This window comes from Daldinia vernicosa, assembly GCF_022497035.1.
Source record: "Daldinia vernicosa strain CBS 139.73 unplaced genomic scaffold F5Y00scaffold_19, whole genome shotgun sequence".
Classification (NCBI taxonomy): domain Eukaryota; kingdom Fungi; phylum Ascomycota; class Sordariomycetes; order Xylariales; family Hypoxylaceae; genus Daldinia; species Daldinia vernicosa.
In genome coordinates this window covers 403,604-416,739 of record NW_025953935.1, presented here as the reverse complement: position 1 = coordinate 416,739, position 13,136 = coordinate 403,604, and the positions used below count along the sequence as shown (strand labels likewise).

General features: G+C 47.8%; 4 protein-coding genes across 4 annotated transcripts; 3 read left to right on the top strand and 1 right to left on the bottom strand.

Moving 5' to 3' along the window:
• The first annotated feature begins 152 nt into the window (after positions 1–152).
• On the top strand, positions 153–2,338 carry F5Y00DRAFT_55452 (aldehyde dehydrogenase). The gene is made up of 2 exons (XM_048013805.1): positions 153–1,192; positions 1,242–2,338. Exons 1-2 carry the CDS (start codon positions 750–752, stop codon positions 2,221–2,223), a joined length of 1,425 nt encoding a protein of 474 aa, XP_047865567.1. The 5' UTR covers positions 153–749; the 3' UTR covers positions 2,224–2,338.
• Positions 2,339–2,539: 201 nt separating this feature from the next.
• F5Y00DRAFT_55431 (uncharacterized protein) lies at positions 2,540–3,408 on the top strand. The gene is made up of 2 exons (XM_048013804.1): positions 2,540–2,787; positions 2,892–3,408. The coding sequence occupies exons 1-2, from the start codon at positions 2,637–2,639 to the stop codon at positions 3,311–3,313; spliced, it is 573 nt and encodes a 190-aa protein (XP_047865566.1). The 5' UTR covers positions 2,540–2,636; the 3' UTR covers positions 3,314–3,408.
• A 245-nt stretch (positions 3,409–3,653) lies between these two features.
• F5Y00DRAFT_261421 (NAD(P)-binding protein) lies at positions 3,654–4,814 on the bottom strand (the record flags this gene model as incomplete). The annotated part of the gene is made up of 3 exons (XM_048011202.1): positions 3,654–3,951; positions 4,033–4,423; positions 4,490–4,814. The coding sequence occupies 3 exons, from the start codon at positions 4,812–4,814 to the stop codon at positions 3,654–3,656; spliced, it is 1,014 nt and encodes a 337-aa protein (XP_047865565.1).
• Positions 4,815–9,671: 4,857 nt separating this feature from the next.
• Positions 9,672–12,998, top strand: F5Y00DRAFT_235344 (glycosyltransferase family 90 protein). Its single transcript, XM_048007545.1, has 5 exons — positions 9,672–9,851; positions 9,924–9,979; positions 10,042–10,146; positions 10,200–10,351; positions 10,409–12,998. Exons 1-5 carry the CDS (start codon positions 9,814–9,816, stop codon positions 12,905–12,907), a joined length of 2,850 nt encoding a protein of 949 aa, XP_047865564.1. The 5' UTR covers positions 9,672–9,813; the 3' UTR covers positions 12,908–12,998.
• Positions 12,999–13,136: the final 138 nt, after the last annotated feature.

The following is a 13,136-nucleotide window of genomic DNA, read 5'->3' as shown; positions in this document are numbered from 1 at the left end:
ATGATGTGGAAGTCGTTAGATGTCTCAATCCCAATGGCAACAGAACACAACTGGCGAGAACACAACGATCTAGTCCGCACCACCATCCCAGTTCTACAGGTTTTCAACTACGATGGCAATGGGGGCCGGCTCCTGTTATAGTTGCGTAAAGCCTAGAGATGCTGCAAATATACTAGTACAAGCCTACGGGCTTGAATAGTGTGACCTAGGCGCGTAAGCTATGATTCGAAAATTGGTACTCTATCACATAGTCCGGAATATTCCTGATCTAGATAGATACCGAAAAGGCGTATATGATCTATCACCATCTCCCGGCTGAAGATACTGACCTCGTGTAACGAATTACGAAAGACTTACACTAGGAACGAGATATGCGACCAAGGTGGGGTCAGCTGGAAGCGAACTCAGGTAGCCAAGTATTACTAGGGTGTACCTACATAGGGGAAATGAGGGGCATGAATTTCGGTATTAGAGGTGAGTTTTCGTATATTAAGACCGAGCCTCAAGAGTGTAAGTTGTCGGAGATGACGCACCGCCGTTACGCACAAAACATCTCAGCTATCTCGCTCTCCACAGGTCTGTCCGGTTTTGAGTAATCTCATATTCGGTGTGCTACCTACCAGAGTCACTTATCTCATCACTAATGTCATAGTATACCCGAAAGGGGCATTGCTGGTGATTTAAGAATTAATAAATCGGCACAACGCCGCTTACATCTCTGGTTGAATATTCATCGAGTCTCCGCAAACATGTCAACGTACACGGTACCGTTCGTTATTGACGGCGAGGAACGCCTCGTCGAGAAGACCTTTGACGTGACATCACCTAGCACCGGCAAGGTCTTGCATAAATGCAGTATAGCAACAGAGGCCGAAGCTCTTACAGCTGTCGAGGCCGCCGCCGCTGCTGGTCAGCAATGGCGAAATACGCCCGTAGCTGAGCGCCGAGATATTTTTCTCAGAGCGGCTGAAATCATGAGCAAGAGGAAGGAGGAACTAGCCACGTATATGATCGACGAAGTTGGGGCGGCACGCAGCTGGGCCGACTTCAATATCAACCTCACCATTGATATGTTCAAGGATGTAGCGGGACGGGCGGCTGCTGTAGAAGGCACCATTCCCGCGTGTGTGCCGGGTATCACAGCTCTGGTCGTGAAGGAACCGTACGGTGTTGTGTTAGCAATGGCTCCTTGGTAAATATCCCTCAGTCAAATAGCAGAACCTAAGCTCACCATTGCAAAGGAACGCACCGTATATCTTAGGCACCCGCTCGGTGCTCTTCCCGATTGCGGCTGGTTGTACAGTTGTTTTCAAGGGATCCGAATTGGCGCCACGTACTCATCACGCTATCCTGTCTATTCTCGGTGAGGCCGGCCTACCTAAAGGAGTAGTGAACTACATAGTAACCGATCCGGCCCACGCGCCATCCGTTACGGAGTCTCTGATCGCAAACCCACATGTCAAAAAGATCAACTTCACCGGAAGCACGGCGGTGGGGAAGATCATCGCAAAGATTGCGGGTCAGCACCTAAAACCTCTCGTCCTAGAACTTGGCGGCAAGGCACCAGCTATCGTGTGGGAAGATGCCAACTTAGACATTGCTGCAGAGCAATGCACCCTAGGCGCATTCTTCTTCTCCGGGCAAGTCTGTATGAGCACGGAGAGAATAATCGTGCATAAGAAGATCAGCGGAGCATTCAAGGAGAAGTTGGTCGCAACCATAGAAAACATCTTCCCATCAAAAGGTGATGCCTTGGTCTTAATCAACGCTCGAGGTGTTGATAAGAACAAGAATCTCTTAAAAGATGCAGTTAGTAAGGGCGCCGTTCTCCTCAACGGAGATGTGGATGCCGCAGAGAGCTCAAAGACGAGATTGAGACCAATAGTTGCCAGCGAGGTGACACCCGACATGGACTTGTACAAGCAAGAATCGTTTGGTCCAACAGTAAGCCTTATTGAAGTTGAGACCGAAGAAGAGGCGCTGCGAATAGCCAACGATACTGAGTATGGCCTCGCATCCGCCGTCTTCACCGAGGATCTAAAGGTTGGCCTGCGGTTTGCACGAGGCATAGAGACCGGGGCGGTTCATATTAATAATATGACAATTCACGACGAGACGGCATTGCCGCATGGAGGAAGCAAGGAGAGCGGATACGGACGATTCAACGCCCTGACTGGGGTGGAAGAATGGGTTAGAACGAAGACGATCACCTGGAGAAACTAACAACTTTGCAAGTTTATAACTAGGGGAGTATTGCAAATTTATAAGAACGAGGCTATAAAAGTATGGCGTTTTAATCTTCTAACGTTGTTCACGATCGTTCTCTAAAGACTTGAAATAAATAAAGAGGATGTAAGAGAGAAATCATGCTATTGAGTTCAACATTCAACAAGACCAATATCGTACCATGTACCTAGGTAGGTACCTAAGATTGTCAGACTGTTGGCCCAAGCTCCCTTTAAGCTACATGTACTTAGGTACCTCATTATGTAACCGACAGAAGCTCCGACAGCAGCGCGGGCGTAATCGCAATCGCAATCGCAACGTCATTTTGAAATTTTACCAAAACTTCAAGATTATCTCAGTATCATCCCCATCCAAACGCCAATTTACATAAGGGGGGTACAATAACTGCAATGGGAGCAAAAGCATCAAAACCCGCCCAATCGGCGACGCGCAAATTCCCCACGAGAGCACCCGGCAGCGCCGCTCCTCCACCACACGCCCGCTCCCGTCCGGCAGCGCAACGGACCCCCGAGCCGCGAGCGTCGTTTACAAAAGATGACGGTGAGCACTTACTCACTTCACTCACTCACCCTACTTACTCTACACCACAACATCCCACTCGGCGCGCTTCACCCTACCTAGCTAACTTACCGCCCCGCGCCCAGCAATCAAAGCAGACAGCGTAAACCCAAACCCAGACCCGAACCCGTTCACAGACGCCGCTTTCTCGCAACGGCTAAGACAGATGGGCGTCGCAACGCCCAACCCGACGCTCTCCCACTCGTCCACGGCGTCGCCTCGCCCCGGCGCCCCGGACCAAGGGCCGCGGAGCCACATATACCCCTCGCCGGCGCAGAACCCGACGCTCAGCGCCCTCTCCGCGCGGCAGCGGCTGGAGGAGCGCGCGACGCTCGAGTTCGAGGACGTTCGCCGGGGGCGGGAGTTTCTGGACGTGGGCACGCTGAAGCAAGCGCTCGCGCTGCGGGAGCGAGGGACGCCGGCTGCTGATATCGAGAGGAGGTTAAGGCTTAAGAGCGGTGTTGTGGAGAGGTTGGGGCCGAGAGGGGTTACGTTGCCTTTGACTTAGGGATATATATGGGGATAAATACATACGCCTGGCGAAGGAAATATGAGAAACGAACGAATCAAGTTTGTTGCATGGCAGCTTTACGAGGGCCCACGGGTGGATTATTGTTTGGTGTATAGTGTATTATGCATTCGAGCCTATGTAAAAGCGCCGTCTATCGCATCGCCTTGTACATTCGATAATACACCCCATGTCAAGTCGTTATCGTCACGCTCCTCCGGCGCAGGGACTGTTGTCCCCCGCAGACAGCCATCCTATCCTACTGATTCTAGGTAGCCAGCTAGCTACAGAAGCTATATATATCCCACTAGCAAGTCTACTCCCCTCCAACACTCATGCTCTACCAAGCAGCATGTCCACCATCAATACGCAGATCCGCACCAGTCATGAAGCGGCTAGCGTCGCTAAGCAGGAAGATAGCCGCGCCGCGGTAGTCCTCGGGCTTGCTAAGCTTGTTCAGCATGTTCTGCTTGGGCCACTCGACCGCGCGGTCGGGGAATTTCTCAAATAGCTTCTGCACCATCTCCGTCACGATGTAGCCCGGCGAGATGGTGTTCACGCGGATGTTCTTGACGCCCCATTCCATCGCTAGGTTGCGGCCTAGTTGGAGGACGGCGGCCTTGGAGGCGTTGTATACACTGGGACGGGGGGTTAGCTCGCTAGTGATCACTTACAGGTGTCTGGTATAGATGTCCGGGGAGGAGAGGGGTGGGACCTACGGGCAGATCAGACCGCGGTTTGCCACGGTGCCGCTCATGCTGGCGATCAGGACGATGCTTCCGGGTGTGTCGTTCTGGTACATGTGCTTTGCCACGGCCTGCGCTGTCATGAGTACACCCGTAACGTTGACTCCTAACATGCGGTTCGAGTCCTCGGCAGTGTAATCTAAGGCTGGAGTCTCCTGCTGGATGCCAGCAGCCGCGATCAACCCGTCGATATGTCCCTCCTTGGCGGCGATATCTTTGGTGATCTTGTGAAGCTTGTCGGCTGCCTCCAGAACGTCGACTTGGTGATAGCTTATCGAGGTGCCCAGTTCCTCCTTGGCTCGGCGTGCTACTTTTTCAAAAGACGAGCTAGCGCCAGGTCGAGGTTGTCTGTCGAAGACGTGCACTATTGTCCATCATAGTTAGTATTTTGTTTCTCTCTCCCTCGAGGATATTATCTCATTCGTCGTACCTTTGGCTCCTGCTTCCAGGAGAGCTTCTGCCTGTACGAGGCCTAGTCCTTGTGCTCCGCCGGAGACGACGATGACCTTGTCTTTTAAGCTGAACTCGGGTAATATCCCTGGAGGGCTGCTCCGAGTCACTTCGGTCTTGGTAGCGTTGGCTGTAGTGTTGTGAAAAGACCGCCGTGTCGGCTCCTGGCGAGTAGGTAACTTGCAGGTTGCTATTCCTGCTGCTCTGGCTGTAATATTGCATGACGGTGCCACACGCGGCGTGGCGCGGGCGAGTCTTCCCACTGAAGGGGCAGCTCGAGATATTCTTTGTGCAAGGTTCGACATTGTGAGTTGGTCTGGTTTATGGAGGACGCTTGGTATGGAGGGCCCGAGACGTCTCCGTATGTATATGTTCTGAGTGACCCAGTTCAACCAAGACCTCTGCCCTGATTATGCGGGCCAACGTGTGCCTTATTTGAGAAAGATAGCGATCTGCTGGGCTAGGAGGGCGTGGGGTGGGAAATGACACGGTTGTCCGGGAGCACGAACAAGGAGGGACCGGTCCACGATAGCACAATAGTGCAGTATAGGCGATGTGTCGGTTCCATCTTGACGGAGGGCAAGCTCCCAACGGACGTCATATATAGGCAAAGCTTTAGTCCCCTGTCCCGGGAGCTATCGTGAACCGAGAGTGCCAGTTACGCCAAGGTGTTCACAATACCCAAGTCTAGGCCCCTCTTTCCCTTGTCTTCTAGGAAACAAAGCCGCAGGCATAGCTCCTGGAACTAACGGTGAGGCAATTAGAGAATAACAGGTGATGAGGGGGCTCCGCTCCCCCCTAGGATAGAGGGAGGGGCCGAGAACTTGGAGCCTTGGGACCTTGGACGAGGGTTCGACAGTTCTAGAGCTAAGTATAGTCTTCTCCACAGACGCAATAACATATATATTGTACCATCATACCTAAAATCGGCCTTAACCAGGCTGGCTGGGGTGAGGGGACCGGTGAAGGTTCGGAAATCCGATATGTAACCAAAGACCGACGGCCATCTTACTACGTACGAATATGGGTTCTCGGTGACAATGCAAGGCTAGTTAACAGACCTCATGATGGAACTTTTGGCTTCTCGGAGGCTTTGCGAACCCAGCATCGTACCCCACGTGCCTCGCTGGTGAACAAAGAAATTTTGCTGATGAATCAAATTATCAAATCACCGGATGGACTTCCTAGAAGCTATGGTATAGATGCTTCGGATTGCCTGAATAGGCAATCCTACGACAAGGAGCCAACGGGTCAACAAGGTGGAGCTTAATACATACGATCCGCTAGCAACGTCAGCTATTCTACATACTTACATAGTATAATCTATCATCATACAAGGTTAGCCGTACCTCGCCAAAAACTTAAACGACCACGCTTGAGACTAAGAGGACTAGCAGGTGGGAAGGTTTGGGCTGGAGCTCGTTCCGTTCTGTTACTAGTTAACCGGTCGAATCAGCAAGATGGTAGGATGGTCAGGGGTATAATATTTGTTGATATAAACCGACGCCACATGATCGCATCTACATATTCACCTACATATTCGGCTCGCTCTCCATGCATCGCTGCCTCATTGTGAATACAGCTTAACCTAGTACGTACATGTATATGCATACTACCTATATGAGGTATGTGATATGTATATTAGTAGGTATACAAGCTGCGAGTCTCCCCGCATTTCCATCTCTTCTAATATCTTTTTTCCCCGCGAACCCTGCAGATGGGAGGATTCCTGGGTTCGTCATGGGGTTGGTTGGTTCCGCCCGTCGTCCAATAGTGTAACTCATGGAGAGTATTTCCAGCTATTATGGTTAGTCCTGGCGCAGGTTCCGCAGCATTAGCGTTCTTCCAAGACTATACGACCGTCGACGGCACTATTTACAAAGTCTTGTCTCTTGTAAGGCCTGTATATCGTATACACATATTGCACAGATGTCCTCTAGTCTTTGTTGTATGCTGTTCTTCTCTTCCGCGATTGGGTAAGACCTAGTCTGACAAGGCCCGTCTATCGACTTGAAGGTTTAGGTATATAACACAAACCCGGCTCCCCGTTGTTGACCTGTCAACTGGAACAATTTGATAAGATTACCGGCCCGCTGCCGTCGAGGGAATGCGACAGATCAATCCGGCATTTAGCGTAGCCATCGGGACACGTCAATATACTCACCAATCATCTCGCCCTCCCAGTGAAGTCCCCTTGCTCCGATGCAAGTCCAGCCTGGCAGAAAAGACCCCTACTGCAGGATATTATTGTTGAACGATCCCAGTTTTCTTTAATCGGGAAGCCGCTCATATTAGCAGGCTTTGGATCACGCGTCCCCCCTCCAGATGCAGATATCTTGCCACCGAGGAGAGATAAAATAAGTGATCTAGCGACAGTAACATTAAGGGTCTTGTCTCTGTTTAGCCCGTCTATTCCTCAGCCCTATATGCCTACCTATGGGGTAACCTATTATAAATAACAGCGGCTAGTGCGGGTGAGGGGATAATTCATGACGGTAACAAATAGCCAAGTGGTGATACTTCTTTTTCCCCGGCCGAAAGACAGTACCACTCCTCCTGTGTGCACAAACCGCGCAATAACTGGCCATGGTTCATTATTATTAAGTGTACCAAAGCGGCTGCGAAGAAGAAACAGTGAGAAAGAGTTGCTGTTAATGAGCTAATTGCCGAGTTGAAAGCACATCAAGACGATTCAAACCCTACCACTGCCGTCTCGGACATCCCTCGCAAAGAATAACTCTCACGAAGTTGCCCGGTTCTCTTTATCCTCTTAGGGACTCGATGTTTAGGGTTAAAATGGCTGGTGCCCAACATGAGGAAATCAAGATATCCAATCCCAAGGTTAAGAAGTACCTAGTCAGCGCTCTCATCGCGTCGGCCTATCCCGGATATGTCGAAAACGAGTCTCTGGGAATAACAATATACTACAATATCTCGTTAGGGATTAAACCGAACCCATCCCCGAAGGTGATACCGAATTGCTTGCCTCTCTAGAATCATTGCGGGTGTAACCCTCGCGTATCTACCTCGCATTTCTACCCTCTGACCCTTTACGACTCTCATCACCTCAACGTCATACTGCGGAAAGAAGCACAACAGAGTTTAGGTAACATTTCCTTACTTATATATTAGGATAAGCAAATAATATAATTTAGATACGGTCATCCTAGAAGTCGTAAGTGACGGGGATATCAGTGTGACAGCTAAGCTCTAAATTAACCCGCTGCTCCCGCTAGATCCTGCTTTCGATGACGTATACGGCGAGCTATGTAAACACATAGGCACATCTAGATAAGGTGTATCGTAACGTTGCCTGACCACGACCGAGGTATGTGGGAGGTGCGTGCTGTTCTGGAGCACGAAATGCTGCATGTTGGAAATAAGATGTATTACTCTTACGACTCCTGCATACTATAGCAGAGTAGTGGATGCAGAAACACGTTTAGCATAGGATTTTTGCCATCTGTAATGTGGTTAACAAGGTCACGATAAGGGAGGAGACACATACTTACCTTAAGGTGGTATTATCTGACACGTGAGGCCATTTCTTAAATGCTGTAAAGGAGAACACATTGTTTAATCTTCCAAGTTTAATAGCCTCCTTAATTAAGTATGGTACATAGATGTGTTAATATCCCAGCCAGTCGATGAACCCAGTCATCAGGCTATTTCCATTCCTATAGCAAGGAACGTTTAAGCAGCTGTTTCTCATCATAATTCTTTATAAACAACCTCCTTCCTTCAAAAGGATAGTAAGTTAATCCGTGTTCAAGACGATGATGATAACTACTAGCGTGGTAACGCTAACAACGTTTTTCAATTGAATAAAACGACGAGAACAAAACTTCTGAGCCTTGTTTTCTTTTTTTTTTTTTGGCATATGCTGCGACGGGAGGCCAGGTATTTATAGTATTTTCAGCTCAACCCTTAGACCCTTAGGTCAGAACTCTACACCACTTACACTAGACCCTTGGGCCCTTAATAGGAGCTTAACGTTTATGCAAATAAATTTAATACTTCACTATATTATTTAAGTTCAGGGAGTGCAGATGTTTGGTCAATTCCTTCTCCAAAAACCGAATGCTTACAATCCTAATACGGTAGGTATAAGTGTTACGAGGCGGGACTAAACAGTATGGAAAAAACGAAGTTGTTTCGCGAGGAACTCTAAACTATCTGACGGGCCATAGGCTCGTATACAATACTAACGAGTTCTCTGTCCTAGGTATCTCATCTAGAATCCAACATATATCATATCATTTATAGACCATATACGTAATGGCGTTGGTTATATTCAGCCTCTATCCTCTTTCTTAATAATAACATACAAGTGAAGACACTCCCATCCTACTCTTTATTTAAAAATAAAATACGCATGTATGAATAATATTCCAGCAGCAAGTCTGTTTCGAGGCGTAAAGTCTGTCCTGTCACTATAAGTACCTACCTAACCTATAACATGTATTATATCGCTGTGCTACTTTTCTTCATGCTAAGGCATATATCGAGCCCGATACCACGGGAAAATCTTGGGTATGCTTGACAACATTAGGTATCTAACCTAAGGTATCGTGTCTTCCGGTAACACAAGAAGACAACGTGAAGGCGCTGTTAGCTGGGGGTAACTTGAAAAGTACTGAGGTACTTTAGGGAACAGAATTATGTTATTATACTTGAATTTTCAAGATTATTACTGATGTATTTTAGACTAAAACTAGTTTCTTATATACATGTAACTACCTGAAACTTGATTGAGTTAATACTTATGAGACATTTCTCTTCGATTTGTAAGTTGTGATAGTTAATATTCAACTTACAATGAATTCTTTGAACTAATCTCACTAGCCCGCCCAACTTACTTAATAGGTATAATACATCAATAACAAACAATTACGTACGAAGTAAATGGTCGTATAATATGTCTTCCGTGAGCCTTATACAGTGCTTTTATGTTTATACCTTTAATCCTCCTTATTGCATACATTTACTATGTTTCTAATATAAGCACTTAAGAGAATAATACATAGTTTGTCACGCCAAATTCGCACTATGAAACCCACATAATTTAGCCCAGCTGACGCAGTTCACAATACGTTCTTCGCACGTATCTCAGCTGCGCCACAGCCAGGGGGAAATAGGGATCTCCATTTCCTTTTTCAGCGGGTTTTTAGCAGTAGGGCTCCGTTTGTGATTTACCTACCATTCATATCGAACTCATCACTTTACTCCTTATGTACTAAAAAAACATTACATGCCGTATTTCCATTGAATGGCTTTATTACGACTGGCTTTTATGCAGTCCTAATGGCACGTGATGGGGGTTCGAGGCTGACGTCCGTCTGGTAAGTCATGAGCATTTCAACCTTGGGTCGTTATAAGTATGAGAAGAAGTGACTAACTTGGCGTGTATGTAGCTTTCTCGCTTCATATATCTGGTTATCATGTTCATTACAGAGACATTCATTAATAGGTAGGTTCCTATACAAGTTCCTACATAACTATTACCTACTTAGATGCTCACGCACCACAAAGATCAACCACGACTGTCCTCATTTTTACTCTTATTCATCTCAGGCACGGTAGCTTTCATAGCTAGCCTGTTTTCAAAATGGCTTCCCGGCGCAGATGGGAGATTTGGTAAGTTTATATTATCATTCCGTAAAGAAACAGCTCCTGACATTGCGTGATAGATTCGGAGGCGGTTCTGAAGGGAATGCAGTCGTCCCTGCCACACCGCCCTCGTCGTTTTTATGTTCCTTGTATAATACTTCTCATTGTCTTCCGCTTGGAGATCGCACACCAAGTGCTCACTTACTTCCAATGCGCTTCTGAAGGCGTAGAGGTAAAAATACATCTCTCCGCGGCCACCAAAGCAACACATATTTCTAACGTGCCTTAGGCTTTCCTCCCTGTACTCCTAGCTGTCTATGAGTTCTTTTCATACCGTGCGCCTACGATTGTGTCTGATGAGCCTGAAGATATGTGGGGCAACCCGTTAGACGACTTTAAGAATTGGCTCATAAGCTCTCCTATCAATGTCCTCATCAGTACTATCGTGTTTAGTTATGGGGTTTTTATGACAGGCGATTTTACTTCAAGGTCTACGTACTTTTGCACGACCTGTGGAAAGGGGGGCATCCTCGTCCCGTTCTTGCAGTGGGTAGGCGTTCTCACCGATGCGGTCATTATAGTTATGTCATGGAGGGTGCTTTCATGGGCGCGGACCACAAAGGGTCGTCTTCGAACGCTTGGCGGGATTCTGCTCATGGCATCCGCTGGCGTCTTGCTTCTATGTCTGGAGACGCGGATATCTCAGCATCGCGAGATCATTAACCACCACCCTTTCAGGGGTATCGGCTCCCTTTACTTTTTCGATGTTTTTAGCACAGGACTGCTTGTCTCCACACTCGTCATATCAATGGCACTTTGGGCTTGCGATTCTACTGTATTAGAACCTACGGCCGTCGCGTCTTTCACTTCAGGTATATTAGCTAGCGTTCAGAGTGTCTCGTTGATCGGGACATACCAGCAGACATCAGCCAGTCAACCGCTGGTAGTGCTATCTATTATCTCCGTTGGTTTTGTGGTCTTTACATACGCAAACAGCATGAGATGGATTGTCGTCTTCAAGCGAGTAATCCTTCTATGTCTGCTTGTCTTTATTATATTTACATCAACCATCTATGCCATATTCAAAAACGGGCAACTGGATCGCCATCCTGTTGACGAACTTGTTTATAGGAGGAGAGTAGAAGCAGATCGCTGGCTCCGACATGCAACTGTCAGTACCACGCTGAAGCTTGCTGTTACAGAATACAAAGATCGTCATCAGGGGCGCGACCCGCCACCGAACTTCGACAAGTGGTTTGAGTATGCACGGCAACGGAAATCGGTTATTATCGACAAATTTGATCAGATCGCAGAAGATGTCCAACCTTTTTGGGGCATGAAGCCACAACAGATCCAGGAGGGCTTAGAGAAGTTGTACGAGTTACCGGATATTGCAATTATTAAAATTGCCGATGGCCAAGCATCCCACAACTTACCCGCACAGTCGCTTCACAGGCCGATGTTAGAATCCGCGGTATCAATGATTTCAACATTTGTTGAACATCTCCCTCCTATGTCTATTGCTATCAACCTGAATGAGCGACCAAGGATCTTGGTTCCTTGGGATGATGTTCATAGATTGACTATGGCGGGAAGTAGAGGGAGTAGGGGGAGGTTCCAGCTTCTTCCTCATCGTACACGTAAACGTCGGGCAGAGGAGCCAAATTTAGTGAGGGATGGTCCTATCGATACGGCCAAGGCTGTTCTCGGATCGGATACCCAAACATATGTATCTCCAACGAAGTTTCGACAACTCGAAACCTTGGCGTGCCCGCCTGGTTCCGCTGCTCGTGGAGGAGTACACTGGGACATGAGAGATTTCTGTCCTTCGTGTGTGAAACCTCACTCCCAGGGCCAATTCTTGGGAGACTGGGAGATGTTTCTCAACCCGTGTCATCAGCCGGATATATTCAACCTCCACGATTTTCATACGACGCCTCATCTCTACGACTTACAGCAAGACCTTTTACCAATCTTTAGCAGATCGAAAACTGACAGTTTCAACGATATTCTCTTCCCGCTTATTAGCCCTGATTTACGGGGCCCGGACGATGTAGCGTTTGAAAAGAAGAAGGATATTGTTTTTTGGCAAGGCGACGCCAGCGATTCGCGAGTTATAACCCAATCTTCGCTATTCGGCGGACACCGGCATCGGTTAGTCCATCTTGCGAATAACGCCAGTGCCAACGATGCGATATCTGTACTTCTCGGCGACAAAGTTGATGGGAAGGATAAATTTAAGTACGAAAAGACGTTACTAGAAGAGGCAAATGGTCCTCTACCTTTTCAGTTCTCCTTTACAGATAACGAATTCTGTGCAGATGCAAAACATTGCCAGCTTTTGCGAACAGAATTCGGCTTTAAGGAGCCGGCCAAGGCATTTGATAACCGATATGTCATGGTGCTTGATAGTGCGGACGGGCCATCGCCTGATCTACTCCCGATTCTTCGGTCTAATAGCGTACCAGTGCTGTCAACTATCTTTCGCGAGTGGTATACGGAGCGGCTAATGCCGTGGGTGCACTTCGTGCCGGTCGACCTGCGCTACCACGGTCTGCATAGCACGCTGGCATATTTCATCGGCCTCAAGAATCGAGGACCGATCAATGGGAAATCACGGCTTACCCAGGGCCGGCTGGAAGACGCGCGCTGGATCGCGGAGGAGGGGCGTAAGTGGACTGATAAGGCTATTAGGAGGGAGGATATGGAGGTGTATATGTTCCGGTTACTGCTGGAGTGGGGACGAATTATTAACGAGGACAGGGACAACATGGGCTTTGTATTGTAAGAAGCATTACAACGAGTACATATATATATATAGAGTAGGTAATGTAATGTCATTAGAGACTAGAGTATTAGAGTACCTTATTTTGTTGATGGAGGTAATTATAGATGTTATAGATGTTATCGATAGAAACGTAACCAAGTTGTTCTATGTATAAGCAGATAAGCTAATAACTCGTGATTTGCATAAAGCTGAACTTGAAATATTGCATGGTGTGACGTAGTCGTGTCAG

Bases quoted from the DNA above. Each gene is read 5' to 3' on its own strand.
- F5Y00DRAFT_55452 (XM_048013805.1), top strand. From the start codon at position 750: ATGTCAACGTACACGGTACCGTTCGTTATTGACGGCGAGGAACGCCTC. The intron at 1,193-1,241 runs GTAAATATCCCT...ACCATTGCAAAG, and splicing joins GTGTTAGCAATGGCTCCTTG to GAACGCACCGTATATCTTAG.
- F5Y00DRAFT_55431 (XM_048013804.1), top strand. From the start codon at position 2,637: ATGGGAGCAAAAGCATCAAAACCCGCCCAATCGGCGACGCGCAAATTC. The intron at 2,788-2,891 runs GTGAGCACTTAC...CCCCGCGCCCAG, and splicing joins GTCGTTTACAAAAGATGACG to CAATCAAAGCAGACAGCGTA.
- F5Y00DRAFT_235344 (XM_048007545.1), top strand. From the start codon at position 9,814: ATGGCACGTGATGGGGGTTCGAGGCTGACGTCCGTCTG. The intron at 9,980-10,041 runs GTAGGTTCCTAT...CGCACCACAAAG, and splicing joins ACAGAGACATTCATTAATAG to ATCAACCACGACTGTCCTCA. The intron at 10,352-10,408 runs GTAAAAATACAT...AACGTGCCTTAG, and splicing joins GCGCTTCTGAAGGCGTAGAG to GCTTTCCTCCCTGTACTCCT.